Source organism: Ornithodoros turicata, chromosome 5 (assembly GCF_037126465.1).
Source record: "Ornithodoros turicata isolate Travis chromosome 5, ASM3712646v1, whole genome shotgun sequence".
Classification (NCBI taxonomy): Eukaryota; Metazoa; Arthropoda; class Arachnida; order Ixodida; family Argasidae; genus Ornithodoros; species Ornithodoros turicata.
The window spans coordinates 81,816,518-81,838,173 of NC_088205.1; the positions used below are offsets into that span (position 1 = coordinate 81,816,518).

At 44.4% G+C, this 21,656-nt stretch overlaps 1 protein-coding gene across 5 annotated transcripts; it reads left to right on the plus strand.

The window, feature by feature from the left end:
• The first annotated feature begins 79 nt into the window (after positions 1-79).
• LOC135394981 (RNA-binding protein 26-like) lies at positions 80-21,475 on the plus strand. 5 transcript variants are annotated; one of them, XM_064626119.1, is made up of 21 exons: positions 80-404; positions 3,679-3,797; positions 4,318-4,637; positions 5,158-5,267; positions 5,405-5,700; positions 7,054-7,287; positions 8,262-8,405; positions 8,649-8,732; positions 10,777-10,944; positions 11,362-11,584; positions 13,045-13,216; positions 14,204-14,557; positions 14,675-14,797; positions 15,563-15,637; positions 16,160-16,219; positions 17,079-17,231; positions 17,381-17,485; positions 18,971-19,162; positions 19,795-19,875; positions 19,960-20,097; positions 20,894-21,475. In XM_064626119.1, the coding sequence occupies exons 1-21, from the start codon at positions 346-348 to the stop codon at positions 20,978-20,980; spliced, it is 3,297 nt and encodes a 1,098-aa protein (XP_064482189.1). In that variant the 5' UTR covers positions 80-345; the 3' UTR covers positions 20,981-21,475. The 5 variants fall into 5 exon arrangements, with proteins under 5 accessions (XP_064482189.1, XP_064482188.1, XP_064482190.1 ...); XM_064626118.1 differs by having other exon boundaries at positions 11,362-11,583; positions 13,035-13,216; XM_064626120.1 differs by having other exon boundaries at positions 11,362-11,583; positions 13,035-13,216; positions 17,079-17,150.
• The last annotated feature ends 181 nt before the right edge of the window (positions 21,476-21,656 follow it).

Below are 21,656 nucleotides of genomic sequence, written 5' to 3' on the forward strand. Positions count from 1 at the left end.
TATTTCTTCATTAATAATAATATCTGTGACTTATTAGCGTGTCCTCTACTTGCCCTTAGAAGCGGCTACTTCACATCGCCATATTCATTTTTAGTGGGCAGTAGACGAGAAGTACAGTACTGTTCCATTTTTTTCATACCGACGTTCCCGTGAAGTGAAATGCATTTGTGCAGCACGACCACGCTAGAACTTTACTAAGATGTGCTCAAACACGTTCGAGACATCGAAATACAGGAACCCGTGAAGAAAACTGTAAATAGGATCGCACACATTGCATACGTTAGGCCTAGGCTGTCATTTCCATCTTGTTCGTGTTGTGAACAGAGTTAAGTAAACACATCCAGGATGATCATCGAGAATTCGGAGGCATTAAAGAGTTGGCTCACCAGCTGCTTAGAACATATGTGAGTATGCTGCAATGCAAATGCAACTGTCTGATAGATTCCACTTAGGAGAAAGCTAAGGTTTTTACACGAGGAGCTTTCGGGCGGTGGGTTAACGGTATCTTCCGGCACAGTAGTGCTTCTCGGCTGTGGTGAAAAATATTGATATTGTCGTAACGCATAAAGCACTCTATACATCCTATATCTTTAACTAGTATGACATATAACCGCTAATGTAATAGATAATGCGCGTTCGCAACGCATGCAAACGTTGCACTCTAGTACCATATTCTGTAAACTGCGGCCCGAACATCGGAACAATAAGATACAGCAGACGACCTAAGGAAAGCATCAGACGTATGCATTAGTGCTCGCAATATTGTCAGCAAGGTTTGATCTGGACGATGCCATGGCAGATGACATGTGAGGCGGGAGAAAACCCATCTAACCAAACAAACTTTTGGCACATGTCCCATTTCGTGAAGTGTATCAAGCTCTTTAGTACACGAGAGTGACTAGCTTGTTGCTAAATTAATGCACATTAACACTTGCTAAGGCAGAACAGGTTATTCCATTGCACTGGTGCAGAAACAGCAGTGGATGTTCCAGCAAATCGCACTGTTTTTTCATTTAAGTAATGCTGCTCAAGAAGCTTTCTAACTGATCCCAATGCTGCCATGTGCAGTATAAGAGCCTTAAAAATTATAATACCTTAAAAAGTACAAACTAGAGTTATGTATAAACAGATGTGCTACTTTGCTACGTCAGAGCTTCTCTCTGGCACGTTGAACAGTAGTTTAGTACGTAGAACATTTAGATTTTGATGAGGGTTTAGACCATTGGCAGGAGGGGCAGTTTTGTAGCCTTTCAGACCACTGCTCACGTTCTTTTTTTTTTTTTTTTGCTTTTATTATTATTATTTCTTGTACATGCTTAGGGAAGGACCTTTTCAGCTAAAAACCAGTCTTACCGCATCTGCTGAATGCATTTTGTCTCAGTAGGCGACTTCAGAAAATCAGAGAGAGCTTAGCGTCCTGTGTCCTGTGCACCAGAGGGCATGAACATGCTCCAGCTAGCCAAACCATCCATGATATGTGTGTGCCTGACATATCCACAATAAATCCTATCACTATCCAACTTTCTGATTTCCAGAATTGAGTCTGTGCCAAATCATGTATATGTCTTTCCCTAAATATCATTAACGTTGGTGTCCAACAGATTTCTTGCTGATATAGAAATAGCACCCAACTTTTGGCTCCAAGATTTGCAAAATGCATTCTAAGTCAAAGAAGTCAGACCAGTAGTTACCCTGAATAGAATAGTGTGCATCATGCTTCAGATTGTTGACTGATCACTTCATTGTTCATTTGTTCACTGTGCACATTTTCGCTGATACATTCTGGCATAGTTGGCCTTTATGAAAAGTGTAGGCGACAAGCAAATGTGACGACACAGACATTTCTGCGGGTAGCTCTTCTCTGTGTTCTGTGCAGGGATCGAAACCGGTATTTTTTTCGGTCCGGTTCAGGTTCGGGTTCATGCATATTGGTTCGGTTCGGGTTTAGCTCCGCTGAACCAAAATTATCAGCTTGAACCGGTTCAGGTACATCGGTTCAGTTCGAATTTGGCTCAGGGAGACCCCCCCCCCCCGCACATACACAGACAAAAAAAATCTGTCAGCGGTCGGGGCATTTACAGGGATGGGAACAGTTACTTTTTTCGGCCTCGGTTTAACCGGTCCACGGGTAGTAATTTTGCTACATGCAAGCAAGCTTACGTTCACCGTACACGATTGTAAGAGAAAGGTGTGAGATAAGCGTTCAGGTGAGCAAAAAAAAAGGTCGGTCAGTAGTACAATTAATTCACCTCTGAACCGATTCCCGAACCGATTCCCGAACCGGTAACCGTATCAATTTTTTTCGGTTCAGTTCCGGTTCGGCTCAGGACAAGCAAAAAAATTGTTCGGTTCGGGTTCGTCAGAAAATAACTCTTTTTAACCATTTTATCAGAAAATAACGTTTTTTTTTTTTTTTTTTTTTTTTCGGTTTTCGGTTCGGGTTCAGTTTCGGTTCCGATCCCTGGTTCTGTGAAGCTTGTCTAAACCATTGTCCATCAGTCTTAGTATCTACTTCTACTACTTTATGTACCTTATCTTGGGTGGTTGGTCCCCCTGATTTTGATGTGGAAAGTAGGTATTGCTGATAGCTTCAACACAAGACTAAATTATGTGGATGTGTTGTGTTGTAGTCCAAATGATGTGAGATGAGAATGTATGACATACTTTTGATTCCTCGGAAGATCTTCTGCTACAGGCTTGCAATTTTTTTGATGGTTTACATATTTTTGTTAGCCGCGTAGGAGCAAAGTTTTGGAACAAAGACTTTGTTGGTCCAATTTCTTTTGCAAGGAGCAGAGACTTCGTTGGTTCATTTTCATGTGTAACAGCAGCATGTCCAAGGTGTAGTTTGTGCATTTGTAACACCCTAGTCATATTAATGATCAAAAACTTACCCCAAGTCGTGAAGTAATCCTGAGAATGTCGGACATTGAACTGTCGGACATTAAAGTTCCAGTTTCAGCCAAGACTTGTTGCATACACTCTACAAAGAAAGTATGTCATTATTACCACTTTGCTCATTGTATTTTTCTTCAGTATTTTAGAGTAGGTTTGAGTGATAGGTGCTGTTGAATTGCTGAGTTGTTGAGTCAGTGCTGAGAATTGTTGAGCAAATGTCACAGAAGCCCTATTCAGGATGCCCGTTACAGTCAAACTCCTTTATAGCGAACACCTTTTTAACGAAAATACCACTACAGCAAATTTTTTTCCGGTCCCCCTGGAGCCCTATAGGTCCAATAATGGATATCCTTTTTAACGAAAATACCTTTACTGCGAATTTTTTTTGCTGTCCCCTGAGTTTCGTTGTAAAGGAGTTTGACTGTATCAGTCAGTACAGTGGATAAGGTCAGCGAAGGTGAAGCAAACCATGTTGAGATAACGTTGCCCGTTGTGCTAGAAATGTAAAATGAATTGAGAAATGTGCACATTTATGCGATAAAAACAGACGTTTGTGGATGGAGTAATGCTCAATGTGCGTTCCAAAAATGCCTTTCCGTAAGCTGGCTTTTACACAAGCTGCCCAACACGGGCAGCCGTGTGTAATTTCTCCTCTACGCAGAGTACATTTAAATGTCCGATACTTTTTGCATTCCTCGATTTCTATTACTTGCATTTAGAAAGCGCGCTAATTTGTCGGAAGAAATTGTGCAAAGTGCAGGATTGCGGTTGTTTATGCAGGTGCGATGCAGATCCAGCAGCTCTGGCCAAGTACGTGATGGCTCTCGTAAAGAAGGACAAGAGTGAGAAAGAACTGAAGGACATTTGTCTGGACCAGTTGGACGTCTTTCTGCAGAAAGGTATTCTAATCTGCCCACATCAATCTGCTTTTGACATTTGCTTTTGCATGCGTCACCAACCTTGGTCGATCAGTTGGCGACATGTCCGGTTACCCACACCGCGGTGTCGCTCATGGTCATGATCACGGTTAATTCGTGACGTAGTGTTGTTGATGACGATTTGTGTGCCGTAATCTACTTTTTGATCTGTTAACTATTCTGAAGTAGAAACGAGCCCGTCGGCCCGGAGACTAAATTTTCTATTTATTTATTTATAATGTTTATTTATTAATTCATTAATAACGAATTACATTCATTCAATAATGAATAATGAAAAACATTATTAATAATCATTAATAATGTTTGTTTAATTATTTATTAATTATATATAATGAATAAATATTTATTTAGTTAATTCTATCCAATTTGATCCTCTTTAATTTAATTCTGTTCGAATATCTTTCCAGCAGTGCCTCGTTTCTTGTGTACTCAGTCCTTATGTCCTTTATCGTTCTTTTCTCTCCCTTTTTTTTTTTTTCAGAGACAAAGCCCTTCGTTGACATGCTCTTCGAAACTCTCTCCACCAAGTCGTACCTCCACAGTCGTGGGCCCCGCGCTCCCGTTCAGCAGCCGCCCCAACCTCCGCCGCCCCCGGTGGCAGCACCCCTACCCCCTTTGCCCCCTCACGCGCCCCCCCTGGCAAAGATTGCCCCCATCGTGGCCTCACCTCCACCGGCATTGCCGTCGCACAGGGAAATACCGCCGGGCAGCGAGGCGTCGGGAATGCCCGGACAAATGCCCGAAGCACCCGCTCTCGGTGCCGGAGCGAAGAGCGAAGCAGCTCCTCGCAAGGAGGAAGGGGTGGGTGTCTTTGAGTTGCCGTGGTTACCTCGGAATTGAGACGAAGTAGTGTCGAGACTTGCACGGTTATTTTCTCGTTCTACGCCGTTAACCGTTAATGTTATCAATGCCGTTGTTGTTATCAACCGCCGTTAATGTTATCAATGTCTGTGTGGTGTGTATGTTATGCTTTTTTAATGTGGGGGTGAAAAGCTCATCCTTTGAGTTCGAACTTCCACCCGCACTTGAACCTCTGTATGCAATAAGGGGATAAGCCCAAAAATCACAAACCGAGCAAAGGGGCCTGATATGATTGTCCGTCCCATTGACACACATGCATTTCCCGTTTTTCACCATGCTGTAGCGGGCCAGCAAATCGCAATAAGGTCCTAAATTTTCATTCACAGGTGCATACTGGTATGTAGATGTCATTGCAGCAAAAATAGTAAAAAGGGGATAAGTTGACTTGTCCCCTTATTGCATACAGACGTTCAATTGAGAGTTTCACTGAATTGTGTCCGTTTCGGACATCTGCATTTAGACCGCAGAGGACGAAAAGGACATATCACGTAGCGGCCACCGCAAGTCCAGAAGTCGTTCGAGGAGTCCGGTAGGAGGACGAAGCCGAAACAGGACGCGCAGTCGGAGCAGGTCAGGACAGATCGCGTCTTAAAAGTTCCTTCCCTTATTATTATTATTATTTTTTTTCTCGTTTTTTTTTTTTTTTTTTCGTCCCGGAAACGAGTGGCTCCAATGTTGTCCGATCACCCCAATGTTTTATCATGCAGAGAGGATGAACGCCGAGGCAGTCGACGTTTCTCGGGCGATCGACGCCGGCGGGCCAACGATCGCGGCCGCCGCCGCTACGCCGATGTCGGCGGCCGTCATCGGGACGGTCGCGGTCGTTGGGGCTCGTCGGACGAGAGGTCGTCCGGACGGTCGGCAGGTGCTCGAGAGAGGTCCCACTCCGGCCGACGTTCCTGGTCCGGGTCGCCGTCACGTTCCGCCTCCCGGTCCCGATCTCGGTCGCCGCATAGGTCCCGGAATCGGTCGAGGGGAGAGAAAGGAGCCGCTGCTGGAAACGGTGAGATATATTGACGAGGGATGCCCAGCCGTTGGGCTACGTGATGGACCTGTCAATCATTTCATTGGTAGGTACTGTTGGGTACTGATAGGTACTGGGTATTGATGGGTATTGGGTACTGATAGGTACTGGGTACTGATAGGATGCGCTGTTGTAGCGGGTTTGTTTGGTACGAACGACTCTCTCTACCCGTCCCGGTGCTGCGGCTAGGGTTGCCACCAGGCCGGTATTATACCGGCAGGGCCAGTTATTTGCCCGCTCTGCTGCGTTGCCGGTAGGAAGGTGATGATACCGGCAGCCTTTTGCCAGTATTTGTGGCTCAACACCTTTCACAGGGGTTTTTATGGGGTTTTCCTTTCAACGTTCCACTGCAGCTCGAATAAATCTGGAGCACAGACCCAACTATGTAGTCACCAGTCGTTTTCTAAGTTGGTCGTTATCATTATCATTGTTGTTGTTCATTATTATCATCTCGTTCTTTTCTTTCTCTCTCTCTCTGTATACTCTCCACCCTCGCCCACTTTCCCTTTCCCGCGAACATTTCCTTCTTTCCCTCTATTCCACCTCCTCTCCCTCAGCCGGTGTCCACGGGGGGTGGTAAGCGCGTGCAAACACCGCAAGTCTTCTGCCATTTGCTTTGATCGCCATTGGTCATATTTAATGATAAATGTTGCGATTGGACAGATTATCCGTAGATCTCTGCAGCTGCTGCCAGTGGGGCACGCGCATCTACGATGTCCGCGGTGTTAATCTCTGCTTGAACCGTCCCATACTCTTGTGTCCTTAGGCGCATGATATCTAGGGAGTGATTTTTTCGGGTTAAACCCGATTCCGCCCGGTTATTGCCCCCCCCCGAACTGACCTCCGACCAGTTCGGGTTAAACCCGATTTCTCCCCAAATTCCAGTCACTATGAAATCCTCATGTGACGTTTCCACTGAAGACGAACAAAGAATGTACATACATACATGTAAGAATGGGTCACTTACGTTCCCAGCAATACACCAATTTTTGTCAACATTGTCTATGCCTTCCTGGATTACTGCTGGAAGATCACGATCGCGCAAAAAAAAGAAAAAGAAAACAACAATAATAAAAAAACAAAAAAAAGAGAGATTGCGAAAGGACTTAATAGACAAGAGGAGAAACAAAAACACCCGATAACACCCGAAAGCACAATTATCGCTCGATTTCTCCCCGAATTACAGATTCAAAAATAGCGCCCGATTTTTACCCCCCCCCCCCCCCCTCCGAATCCGAGAAAGCTATTTAACCCGAAAAAGTCACTCCCTAATGATATTGGTCGGCTGTACCATTCTTTCTACATTTTTTCTTTTTTGTTTACATTTGACAGACGCATCCCGTGGTGAAACACGTGGCAGCAACGCACCTCACACGACCACGCCCGGTTCGGCCCCAGCGGCCGAGGCCCCCGTTGCCAAGGGGACGGAAGGATCTCACGGGGACACGGATTACAGGCCGGGGGCAGGACAGGCACCCCTATTGCCCGGCGGAGGCGGTGGGGATGCCGCTCCCGCCTCGTTCCATCCCACTCCCAAGATGTCCAAGCGCTGCAGAGATTACGACGGTAGCTGTTTCTCCACTTTCGCTTTCGCGTACGAAGCGGTTCTGTCGATTGCCGGAATTTTGCACGATTTGGTGGTCTTTTTAATTACACCGGGAGCGTCAGATAACTACAGTGCATTTTTGCCTTGTGTTTAGAGCCCGAAGTGTTCGGGAAATATTTTTTTCTAAATTCGGGGGGTAAAAATCTGGTAAATAAATATATGCTCTAAATTCGTGTGAATTCGGGTGAAAAACTTCCAGTGTACTAAATTCGGGGAGAAATAGGGCTCAGTTACTCAAACTAGCTGTACTGGATTGGTACAAACGGTACTGTAGCTGCATTTGCTGCCAAACAAGTTAGGGCGTATTCCTACAGACGTCTCGGTGAGGGCAATTTGCCGGGGGAAAGTCGGGTTTCGTCCTAAGGAGGCAACCTGCAGTTCGGGGAAAAGAATCGGGTTAAAATACCCTAAAACTTCGTGCTCTGCTCTGCTCATGTTCTGATCTCGTTTAATTTAGCCGATTAGCTCAGTGTGACAGTTTGATGTTTTTTTTTTGTTTTTTTTAAGCACTCTCCCACATACTATATTATGTGTTGCTCATTCAACCATTGGTGTTGTATCGACTCGAAATTCTAGGGGTTTTCAGAAGGGTTTATAACTAGGGCCTGACTTTTTAGGGTTAAACCCGTATCCGCCCGATAACATCGCTAAACATTAGTTCCACGTTAAGACAAATTTTTATTAATTAAACAAACAAAAAAATCACCCAAATACACCCGAATTTTCGAACGAAAAATATCATCCGATATTTACCCCCCCAAATTTGGCCAAAAATAAAACCCGAAAAAGTCGGGCCCTATTTATAACAACTGGGATTGTGCAGTTAAAGCGACAGCGTGTTTCCCAGTTTTCTCGGTAAACAATGTACGGCGTCCAGCATAGATGTCTGCAACGTTCAAGGGTGACTTTTAACTCTTTCTTTTGACTCTTCCAGAGCGTGGGTACTGCATGCGGGGCGACTATTGCCCCTTTGACCACGGGAAGGACCCGGTGGTTGTCGAAGACGTGTCCATGCTCAGGTTTGGCCTCTCTGGTCCACCACCTCCCACATCGCAACCGGGACCTCCCATACAGCAAGGTATTTATCGGACGTCCCGCTCATTTTTTTTTTTACCCGGTTTGGGAACTTGATAGGAAGTCTCTTTTTTTTTTTTTGCATAATTGAACGTTAGGAGAGAGAGAGAGAGAATGTAATGTAAAATCTATTTCTCTTTGCATTCTAATATAATGCTATAGGGACATTGTGTTGTTGTGCTGTGAAGGGTTGGGGGGGGCAAATAATACATTTCAGGAGAGTGTCCAACAGAGTGTTGATGTTTAGGTCCGCTTCCCATGCCGCATCTGCCCCACACTGGGTTGCCCCCGCCCTTGACTACGATGGAACCCCCACTGATGCCCCCTGCTGGTTAGTGTCTTCATTGACAGCTATACTCTTGCACCTCCTCCTCCTCTTCTTCTTCTTCTTCTTCTTCTTCTTCCCCCCTGTTTGCCACGGAACACCGTTTCAGTTTGCCTTTTGCGTACGTGCTTGCCTGCCTGCGGCTTTCTCCCTAACCAACGTTGCGGAGCTTTTTGTTCTTCGTTTTATGATCTGTGTTCGAGAGCTTGCTCGGAAAATAAAAGTGACAATACATGTTCGTACAAAATGTCTTATCACACCCCATCTAACCTACCCCATCTTCCTAGTGTGGACCTTGCTTGATGTTCATTCCAAGTTGCATAAGAAGGTAGCCAAAGTCTCAGTATATAGTGCAATGTGTCACATTTAATGGTGTTGTGTTGACCAGTCCACTGTTCAGCTGGCATGTCAATCAACATTTCTCGCACGTGCTTCGAATGTTTATTTGTGCATTAACCCTGCATACGAACTTTCAGTCTTCTTGAAGTTTTCATGTTGTTGACTGTTATTTAGGAGTGTACTCTCTCTGTACAATGTACCTGTTTACCATGCCTGGTTGCTAACAAACTGTGTTTGTCCACTGGTACAGAAATTTGGTCGTCTGACCATTCCTGTATGCTGGGGTTGCGTGAATAGTAAGATTTAGTAATGACAAAACAAAGAGAGACTGTTGGTTATACAGATGAGTAACTACTAGGGAGCACGACCGTACGTCAATTGAACTTAATGCACTGCTGTAAGCTAGAGCAGAGCATGACACATTATCAGAGCGGGCTCTCATATTGTCAGATCTGATAGGGTTCTTGTGGCATTTGCTTGAGACATGATTTGAAGGGATTGTCATTCAAAGTTGATTTCTGCTAAATCAGGCATCCATAATGCTGGCTTGTACTACTTGTGTCACTTTGCTGTGGTTGCATTCTGTTGTTTGATGCTCTGCTTTGCTACTTGTAGTAATACATTTGACTCAAATTTATTCAGCACATGCCTTTTTAGATGGCCACAAAGCAGCATGGTGTTGTGGCATTAAAATTTGCGTATCTGCGCTTTAAATGTGACCGACTTGACGTTTTTTTGGATTCAGCACTGTCCTCCTTGGTTTAGCTCACAAGGCAAATTTTCTTGAGCGGACCTTTGCTCTTGCTGATTGAGTGTTTTGCTGTATCTCGAACCAAAGCAGCAACCGGTGTAACGGAAGAACAGGAACGTTGCGTCGTTATCCCTGAAAAACACCATTATTTGCATCAACACAAACCAGCGTTCCAAGCATTATAGCAAGGGGTCTAATAGACACACAGAAAATTGGCAATGGAATAATTGAAAAGCCGGGTGCCTCCCCCAGTGACTGGGTCACCGGTTGGAATGGCTGGGGTCCCTTGCTCCAAAACTTGTTTGAAGGATCCTGATCTGGATACGCAGAAAAATATTAAAGTGTTTTATCAGTACTCTGATAACCCCTTTAAGGAGATCCTAAAAATGGTATCATCTATACATGGTGGAAATTTACGACGTTACGAAATTATGATTGATAATTTTATTCAACTGCACTGTGTAGAGCAAACCGTCTTGATGCCATCTTGATGTGTCCAGCTGGAAAAAGTTTTCAAAATTTTTCAATATTTCTATATATTTATTAGTCAACTCTATTAGAAAATACATACATATTTACATACAGTTGGAGAACCCAGTAGGAAACAAAATCCCTGGGAGTAGCAGCAGTTTTGTAGCAGTAATGCCAAGCTTGGTAACCCCCTCATCCCTGCCTCACGTCACCACCAGCAATGGGGTAGAGTATCGCCTCTGGCAATGAAACTCCCCATTCATAAAAACATAAATTTGTATAGTGTTCATAAAGTTGTTGTTTGTCATGTGGAATGTCGGGTTTGGCTCACAGATGTAGCGAAAGTAATTTTCTTTGGGGTAAAAAAAAAACAAAACACAAAGTACCATATTCCCTCAAAAACCTCAGTCTAAAAAGAAAGAAAAAAGAGCATTCTGTGCTTTTTGAAAGCGCGAGAAGTTTTTATAACTGTACTTACGGCGATTGCAGAACCTTACAATCCAGAGGCCCCCGGCATGGAGCGCCCCCTGCGGCTACCACAGGCCCCCCCATACTGGGGTCATCCCCCTGTTCGGGGGGCACCGCCCCCAGTGTTTCATCCCCCCAGGCCACATCGCGAGCTAATCGGTGTCCCTACCGTCGGTGGAGCTCCAGCTGGTGAGTCAGCACGGTCCCTGCATTTTTTCAAAATTGGGAATTTTTCAAAATTGAGAAGTTGTGTACATTATTGCGTTACATTATTGTAGGACTTAATATTACTGAAAAAAAAAAAACAAGTGAGGTTCGCTCGATAATTTTCGAGGTTCGATCGGAGAAAATAAATTTCCCTCGTTTAAAAATTGTCCAAAGCCTTCCTAAATGCTGGCAAAAGTTTCCAGAATGCCTAAAGTCCCACAATCATCGGGAGAGTACGTCGCTAGTTAGAATTTTTTGTTATCACTTTAGGTGAAACACCCAGTATAGTTTATCACTTCACCTAAACACCCCGTATAGTAAAAGCATTGTGTTGCATGCACTTTGCACGGTACGCTGATGGTACACACCGTAACACTTGAACTTCGACGTTCGTTGCAGATCTAAGTCAACCTCCTCCTCCCACTCCTGGTCGTACGGTGATCGACCCCCACCACCTTCCGCCGGGTCTTCCGCCTCCCCCTCCGCCTCCTGGGGCCCCACCCATGGAAGGGGCAGTCCCCATGCACGAGGATCCGTCGATGCAGGGGAACCCTCCGCGCCCCATGGCACCTTCCAACATGATGGTCGGCAATGGAATGCACATGCGGCAGCACGGAAGGGGGTTGGTGCCTCTCAAGCTCTTGTCTTATCTAGCAAATCCCACGTAGTCTTTCTTCTTCTTTTTTATCTTACCTATCGTGCTGTCTATCTGAAATCTCTTGCGCTCCGTGTCTCATATTTTTTGCCTTATAAAGCAGCACAAGTCGTTCTTATTCCTTATTTTGTTGTATTATTTGTTTTGACATTAAATACGTCGCATCAGTGGGACCACCTAGGCCCGAGGGCTCGAAACAATTTAAAAACGGGCGAATAGATTTATATACCCGAAGCAAGCGCGAAGGAAATACCGTATTTGTACAGTTTGTACAGTGCATTTTTTGTTTTTGTTTTTTAACTCAAAATATGCACCCAAAATCACATGATATGCATTACAATTAGGGCCTGACTTTTTCGGGTTTTATTTTTGGCCAAATTCGGGGGGTAAAAATCGGGTGATATTTTTCATTTGAAAATTCGGGTGTATTCGGGTTAAATCCCGTTACGGCATATTCTGTCGTCAGGAATTCGGGTGCATTCGGGTGATTTTTATTTGTTTCATAAAAATTTTTCTTGACATGGAGCTAATGTTTAGCAATGTTATCAAACTTTATTTTAATGCACACTTATGAGTGTGCCACGCGACCCGGATGTTTTCGGGTAGATTCGGGTTAAACCCGAATTTTACAGATTTCGTTCGGGGGGTAAATATCGGGCGGATACGGGTTTAACCCTAAAAAGTCAGGCCCTAATTACAATCATGTCCAAAAAATGGAAGTCCAGACGAGAAGATTGAAAGCTCAGTGAGAGTTGGCTAAACACATCACTGTTAGACACCACTTCCTTGCACCCATCATGTGATCACTTTTTTTATTGTTGCGTTGTTGCGTTTACGAGCTTCAGTTGTTGGGCGTAATCAGGTATAACCCTAAAAAGTCAGGCCTTACATACACGTTTACGTTGCCAACATGAACAGCATGTATACGGGTGTCCAGCGTACGTACCTAATACACGTAAATGCCTACGTCCCTTTGTACGAAGCAGCGTTCACTTTGTTTCGCGCATGGTGTTTTTTGGCTTAGGAACTATTCAAATATGTTTGGTTTCAAAGAGACATCCCTTTGACTCAAAATTTTAATACAAAATTTCACATTCGACTCCGACTTCCAATCAAATAGTACACAACTATTCTTTTCTGTATTTCAAAACTCCAAATATTGAAAAATTCCCTGTCATCTTTAGCCACCGAGTCCACGATTTGTTTCGATTTCTGGCATCAAAATCTGCGCGTAATTTTTCTAGCGATTATGCCGTGCACAAAGGTGCGTTATTATTCGTATTGGAAATCCCCATTTATTTGCAGTATTTCTGCAGTCCCACTAGCAAGCCCCCACAGCAAGTGGGAATTGCTAGAGAGATTGATGTGTCCTTTCGTATTGCCTCATTTTGGTTGTTCCGTCCCGCCCCCTCTTGTTGGAGTTACAGGGGCCAGCACCACCGTGGCATGCGGGAGTATGGGCGTGGCATGGGACGTGGTGCCAACAGTGCCCACTACGAGCGCTGTGAGCTGGAAGTACGCAAGGTCCCCCGGAACCTCAACAACATTACTCAACTGAACAACCACTTTTCGCGCTTTGGAAACATCGTCAACCTCCAGGTGAGGGGACAGGATTGAGAGGCAGGATTCAAGGACTGGCTTCGGGGAAACTTCAGAAATGTGCTTTGCATACCGAATGCGATTTTTCTTCCGTTTCTTTCATCTTTTTTTCCTGTTTCGATTTGTGGTAGTGACCTTTTGCATTGCTATGCTACAGAGTTTGGACCAGTCAGCAGCAGCAGCACACAACTGCGACAGTGTTAATTTACCTGGACTTAATTATTGTTACTCTTTATCCTATCCTAGCCTTTATCGTATGATGCAGTATTTGAAATTGGACCGAATATTTGAGAGCAATTTTGCAGATATTCGTATTCAAAAATTTCGATGTTTGCACACCTCTACTTATTAGCCATTTTCAAGCGCGTCTTGGGGCATTTTTCTAAGGGTTAGCAACGCACAACTGTGACAATTCACGCCAGTTCCCTGGCCTCTATTGTTGCAGGTTAATGCTATTATGTGTCTTTATCCTATGAAGTGATGCGCGACTCAATATTTGAAGGGCAGTTTTGCGGTGCTTTGTATTCGATTTGTCTTAGAAATATTAAATTAATTTAATTAAATATTTGCACGCCTCTAAAAAAACTGGAGTTTGAATTTAGGCAGGAGTACTGTGTGTTCTGATCTGTCAGAAGATAGTGACATGTGACACAAAGCTGCTTCAGTATAGAGCCAGATATAATTTTTTTTGTTTAGCTTTCAACAAACACGCTGTTTCTTCAGCATTCTACTTTGTTAACTTGATACCAACCGTCAACTTCACACGTAACGGTACTCCGATATAATACTCACATTTTGCGTTGCCATCAATATCGTTATTAACCTGCTCTGCTGTACTACCCTTTGGTGCGCGATAGATAAAACGGCGCAGCATGTCGCAAGACTCGCTGCGTAAAACTTGTCAGACAGGACTTGTCTGGTTCTTGCAGAATTTGCAGAAAACTAAGCCAACGAGTGCGGAAGATTTACGATTCCTTTCCGCCCCAGGTGTGCTACGAAGGAGACCCCGAGGCTGCACTGATTCGTTTTGCCAACCACGCTCAAGCGAACGCGGCGTACCGCTGCACCGAAGCCGTCCTCAACAACCGCTTCATCAAGGTTTTCTGGCACAACAAGGACCGTCAGAACGAACAGGCCACGACGGCACCCGGCACTCCCCCCACCGGCGGCGCCACCGTCGCCAACGGCAACAGCGCCCCCCAGGCGGAGTCCGCCGCGGCTGCGGCTGCTGCTCCTGCCGCGACGGGTGCAGATGGGGAAGCGACTAGTACGTCGCCGGGCAAGTCCGTGAAGGAGAGGCTCGGCACTCCAGCAACGTCTGCGCCCCCTGGAGTTGAAAAGGTACCCGCTCTTTTGTTTGCGGTCGGTCGTTTGTGGCTTCACTCAGCCGTGGATGCCACTTTGAATGTTAGGCACATTTTTTTTTTTATGACTCTTAACCGCGGACGTTTTCTTCAGTCCGTCGTCTACTCTGCGGCCGCTGGCAACCTCTCCCGCACCGTCTTCAACCCCGCTGCCTTGAAGAAAAATAATGTGATAAACACAGCTGTGCCAAGAAAGACGAAGGAAGAGCAGAAGAAGGTAAATTCTTCCTGCTGTCTGTTGAGTGTCTGTTTGGCCTCATGTGGGGGTACAGTCGAACCTCAATATAGCGAACGTCGATTTAACAAAATCCTCCGTTCAGCGCGTTATTTCTGTTGCACGTACCCTTCTGTGTGTCCTCGTTCAACATGTTCTATTTAACGAAGACGGTAACGCAAGAAGCCAGAAAGAACTGTTGCGACACCGCATGGTGAGAGGGGGGTGAAGGAGTTATTGGTTGTTGACGTCGACGTGTGGAATAAAGTACTCAGCAGATCGGAAATCCGTCTCATCACTTGTGCTATGGAAGCCACGCGTTCGCTTCATTGTCACTTTCGTCTTTGGATCTGTCTCCCGTGGTTGTTTGCGATTAGTGCAGCCTGAAAACTAAAGGTTTTGTCAGCTGACTAGAAACTTGCAATAATCAATGTCATGTCCAAGGGCGAAAGGATAAGGGACGTTGCTACTGTGAGTTACGACATAAAATCGTAACTTACGTAAAACTTTACTAATCGTAAAAGTTACGGCTAAAATAAGCTACACCGATCGGCGCTCGGACCATTTTTTCTCGACGGGTTCAACTTAACGAATTATTCTCTTTAACGAACTAAAGTGCGTTCATTTTCATTTTTGTTATATAGATGTTCAACTGTATTTTGGTACGTGTGGCTTTCTTGTGTGCATTGGGATGTTCCAAGTTCTGAAATATGATCCTGGCATTTGTGCATTGTTGGTGCTTAATGTTAAAAAAGAATGTCTTTGCAGGAAATTATTAAAAAGAAAGTGGAAGTGCAAGGCCAGAGGCAGAAGCTATTAGAGAAGCACCTCCAGCAGAATAAGGTAAATTGCGTTCTCTGGTCGATAATGATTATTTTATTAATATTACGGTAGTAAAGTGCCATCGCTATCGTTTTTGTGATCGTGTAGAGGAATCTTTGTCTCACAAATAATTTGACAGTCGGATTTCCAGATTCCAGCACTATTGTGTCACGCAGTAACACCAAGGTTAATATGAATGATGTTTAAAAAAAAAAGTACATATATGTTTTATCCCGGTGGGAGAAAAACTATGGTGAACTCGGAGAGAGGTCTGTGATAACTAGGTTAATAGGTTAACTAGGTAACTAGGATAATCTTAGGTGTACCGCATATAATACGACCCCATTTTTAGGGCTCGTTTCGAAGTTAAAAAAACCTCGCGTTATACGCGGTCAGATACGGTATTTCGTAGTATGTGGGCTAGGTGTGGAGCGTTTGGGGCTCAGTTTGGTGGCATTTACGAGGCACATTAAATATTAATTATTATATTAAATTATATAAATTATATTAAATTTTCTGATGTGCAATCTGTACTGTGCGCAGTTGTTGCTTGGGAAACTAGAGAAGTGTAAAACGGACAAGGAGAAGACTCAGATAAAGCAGGTGAGTTACTTGTTCCTCCTGGAACATCTCCAAGTGGTTATCTCCGAAGTACATTACGTTTAGGCTTATCTGTTTTCTTGGCCTCACTGACGTCTATGGGTAGGCGTTGCATCTAGGCATAACAAGTCTGTCTTGGGTAGTAATTAAGTTACAAGTACCTTGTAACTGTAACAATCTACTGCTTTTGGCTAAAGTAACTGTAAAATGTAACTAAGATACCCAGGTATGCCAGTGTTTTCAAAACGTCAGCTTTCAGTGGGATACTTTTCTAAAGTAACTTGACTTGAAAAGTAACTGTTTGGCTAAAGTGACTTGACTTGACTTGAAAAGTAACTAACTAGCTACTGCTTTTGGCTAAAGTAACTGTAAAATGTAACTACCTAATATACCCAGGTATGGCAGTGTTTTTAAAACGTCAGCTTTCAGTGGGATACTTTTCTAAAAAAGTAACTGTTTGGCTAAAGTGACTTGACTTGACTTGAAAAGTAACTGTAACTAGCTACTGCTTTTGATTAAAGTAACTGCAAATTGTAACTAGCTAAGATACCCAGCTATGACAGCATTTGCCACGTGTCGGTCTCCTTGCGATGTTTTGTCGAGGCTTCAAGTGCACTGCCAGTTTCCCCAACCAAGAGTTCCACAAGTACAAAGTCCACTAAAACAAAGTTTTTCAGAGTTGCACTTATTTGGCTCTCTTTTCGTAGAAGACTGTAAAGTAACTGAGCTACTTTAACGTGTTTAACTGTTGCTGTAACTAGTTACGCTTCAAGAAGTGTAACCGTAACTAGTTAGTTACTTTTCTGGGGTGGCTTACCCATGCCTGGTAACAGTGCCTGAAGCTCGTCCTCTCTCTCCGCAGACGTTGGAAGCCCTCCGTGTGATAATCGAGAAGCTGCGGGTGGACATCAAGAAGGCGACGAGCGAAATGATGGTGAGCCGAACCGCAGCGGGGGGCCAGGCCGCGGCCTCCCGTACGCGCCCTACCGAGGTGCGCAAGGCCTCCGTACTCACGGTTGGTCTCCCCTTTCTCCCGTGTTGTGCACGTTTGAGGGAGGGGTGGGGGAGGAGAAAACCTGAGAGGGGAGAAAGGATGTGACGGTTGTCGAGGGGATGAGCACTTATGCCTCTTTTTTTTTATTATTATTATTTTCGCACACACAGGCGGAACGCGAGCTGCTGGACGCAGAGATGGACCTGTACAACAAGATCCACCGTGGGGACGACACCACCGACCTCAAGAAGAAGGTGTACGAGTTGAAGCAGCAGGTGCGTAGGCAAGCTGTGACGTAGGCAGTAGGAGTGAAGTGTGTCACGCGCGATGGTGTAAGGGGTTGCTGTAACTTCAGGCGTATAATCTGGGGCTTACCCTGTTGTGTGTTGTTGCCCAACTGTTGCTTTTGTTGAAGCCTTTTTTTGCTCCTTAAAGTATCTCTGGGAGTAGCTCGTGGATTAGAAAACGAGCTACCCTGTTGATTACATGCATGATGTTGAGTGGCCAGTAGTTAACTACATGTAGTTAAAGTACTAGTTAAACTACCTGATTGCAGTTAAAAAGTAGTTATCAACTACTTGCAGAAATGTAGTGTGCAATTACTAGTTAAACTACTATTTCGAGTAGTTAACTACAGTAGTTAGGTTACTACAGTCGCCAACCACTTCCGATTTTGCCGCAAGCTTTACGGCACGATTGTGCTTCCGACTTTTACCGTGAGCTACTTGTTTGATGAGAACGGAGGTGCAGAGCAACTGTGTCGTGCGTGTGTACTAAATCTTCACTTTTATCGCTGCTTGCGATTCATATTTAGGTGTCTAAGAACCCTATAGAATGGGATTGGTGTTGATGGACAACGTTAAGTAGTTATAGACGTCGTTAAACTACATTGCAGTAGTTAAAGAAGTAGTTTTAACTACCTCCCCAGAAAAGTAGTTAAACTACTCCATTGCAAAGTAGTTAGTAGTTATAGTTAAACTACTGTAGAAGTAGTTAGTGGCCATCACTGGTACCTACTATAATAGTATCTTTTTACTTCGGATGACATTGTGTCAGAAGGACAGTTGCAGGTATCTTGCTCCAAGGAGAATTTTTATCTTTCGGCTCCTCAGAAACACTTTGTTGTCACAAAGTCTGGATATAAAAAAGTTGTGTGACGTGTCACAAAAACATGTAAAACCGGGCTCTGTAGCTATATTTCAAGTATAATTCAGGTCCAGTAGAGTCTTGGTTGTGTGCTTTCCTGGAGAAAAATCTGTGTAATGTATCAACCAGAAAAATCATTACCCAAATCACACCACCTCAATGAGATGCGGAAAAGAAATGCATGTCATTGTGCTACCACAAATATGGTATGTGTGTAGAGCCTGAAGGTTTAGGGTTTTACCCGATTCTTCCCCGAATTTGCACCCCGAATCGAAAGGTTGCCTCTTTAGGGTGAAACCCGATTTTTACCCGGCAAATTGCCCTCACTGGGATGTCTGTAGGAATGCACTAACTTACTTGTTTGGCAGAAAAATGCAGTTAGATCACCATTTTTACCAAACTGCTTCAGTTAGTTCTAATAACTGAGCCTGATTTCTCCCCGAATTTAGCGTACTGGAAGTTTCACCCGAATTTGCGTGAATTTAGTGCACACGTTTATTTACCCATTTTTTTTTATCCCCCCGAATGTAGAAAGAAAATATTTCCCGAAAAATTCAGGCTCTATATGTGTGCAATGTCAAACAAAAATGTAAAGTGTACATTGCACTTTGAAGGCCCGTGCACTGGGACTGCTCGGCCAGTGGCGGGGGCGAGGAGGCGCGGCTCGTCGCGGAGGTGCTGTCCTCAGGGGGCGCGGGTTGATGTCCGCCAGAAGCCGCCTCAACGTCATCGACCACCGACCGCGGAAGGTCTTTGTCAAGGGCATGGACGGCGGAGACAAGGAGAACTTGCAAGCGCACTTCGCTGTGAGTACCGCATTTTCTTTGGAAGGTTGGCATGGTATGATGAGATAAGATAGCTCTTCTCAAATGAGTTAAGATGAGAAGTGTTCTTGCGGCAGACATTAGATATGCATTTGCGAGACACTCTCTGCTCTAATGCAAGAAATCTTGGATGATCTGTGATGTGCCCCGATTTTGTCCAGTCCTTCACTTGTTCCATTAAGCGGCAGATTATCATTAGACCCTGATGTTTTAGGGTTAAACCCGATTTTTCCCCGAATTTGCACCCCGAATTGAGGTTCACCTATCTAGGGTTCAACCCGATTTCTGCCTGCAAAACTGCACCTAGGCTAGGCACCTCGAGGCATCGACATACTAGTTTCTCACAAAATATGCGACTGCCCCCTTACTTTTGGCACTCTGGATAAACTGTACGATAAAGTGAACGTTTATTCTACAATAATGCCCCGACTTCTCCCCAAACTCAGTCTGATGGTAATTTTTCTGCCCGAATTTGCGCAAATTTTTTACATCAATTTATTGACCCGATTTCTACCCCCCCCCTCCCCCCCCGAATTTGGAAAAATATAAAACCCGAAAACTTCAGGGTCTAATTATCGTCATCGTTGCTCACTTCCACACGATTTCCTCGACAGCAATACGGTGAAGTTGAAGGAGTGGAACCTGCGTCCTCGGGGCTAGTGATTACGTTCAAGACGCGCAAAGATGCGGAACTGGTAAGGTTGCACGCTGGCGATTGGTGCAGCGCGTCGCAGTGGATGAGGTGAACTAAGTATGGCTTGGTCCGGTGCACCTTGCAGGGTGTCTCCCAAGGTTCAGAGTTCAAGAATCGGCCTCTGCAATGGGCGTGGTTCAAAGAGCCTGCAAGAATGCCCTCAACGGGTGATGTGTCCGAAACGGCAAATGTCAACGATGATGACTTGGCTGTGGACGATGAGGTAGGTATTGCTCTCTGTGCATTTAATGAACAACCAGTGGGTAACATTTGAGAAATGTGCCGTTCATATTGTGTTGAGTGAGTACCCTTGCCACTTCGGGAAGATAAACTGGTTTCCCAAATAATGAACGATATACTAATATAATAGTAATGAACATTAATATATATATATATATATATATATATATATATATACTAATAATCATAGATTGAGAAGTTACCCGTCTTACTCCCTGTGGGCACACACTGGTTCAGCTTCATTTCAATGGCAGCGGTTCTACTTCCTGAATAAAGTACTGTCACTGATTGAATATCACGTTTCAGGTAAACAGGCCAGGCCGTAATCAGGTATATAAGGCGTGCATTTCTCTGCGTTATATTATTGCAATTGAGGCAGTGAAAGCTCCTAGCAATTACTAGTGCTCAAAACCGTAAGGCGCTTGCGTATGGATGAAATATTCACCGCACTCGTTCGAGAACGTACTGACAAAGGCTAAAGCAAACATTACACATCGTCATTGCTTCCACGTTCATGTGAACATTCGTCGCAGAGAAGCAGCTGTGAAGAGTTACACCTGGGTCACCGCTGTAGATTTTTGGGTATTAATGGCAATGACTCTTAACGGCTTCTTTTTCGGGTAAAAAGCACCAGGTACAAAGTTTTTTTTTTTTAAATAAAATTCCCCGCAGAGATAAACGTACTGTATTTCACCAGAAAGGAGAATTACCCACATTTTTCCAGTGTGCATTTTTTTTTAACAACTTTTACGAAACACACAGTGTCTACCTTTGCGCAGCACTCCAACCTGCTGCTGGAGGAAGATCTCCTGCTGGTAGACGACGAGGACGAAGAGGACAGCGAAGCAAGGTCTTGGAGACGATGACTCTGACGTCGCCCGGAAGTCACTAGCTTGTACATACGTGTGCCTGCCTCCGTGTTTTTATACTTGGCCGCTACCATTTTTGTACACATCACACATGTATACACACACACACTCTATGCACAAGTTCCACCGCACACCCCTGCACAACCCCTGCTCTTGTGTGAAAAGGTGCCTTCCTTGTCACTCGGTTGGCATGTGGGGAATAGACCCCTGGCAACTCGGTTAACGTTGTTAAGTTAACGTTGGGCAGAGCAGAGTGGGCGTAAAAAAACTCGCGCAACATCAGTGACGTGAAAAGGAAGTATGTATAGCCATGTATTTGTGGTTGATTGTCTGCTTTTTTTATTTGTTTTACCCCCTTTTTTTTTCTTTCTTTCTTTCTTTCTTGAAAGCCAGAAAGGGTGCAGGGGTGTGTGGTGCGCTTGCAAAAAAGAAAAGTGGGAAGGTGCACCGATAAACATTTTCTTCTCTTTGCTTGCAAGTCTTAAGAAGTCATACTTTGTTGCAGTGAGTTCACTTTCTTTCGGTTTTGTAAATAGTAGAACACGGGCACAAAAGAAACACACATTTCAGACACATCCATGTGTTTAAGCGAGTGGTCTTTTTTTGCGGAGAGAAGAGACGAGAGAGAGAGAGAGAAAAGAAAAAAAGAAAAGACTGGAGAATATATGAAAAA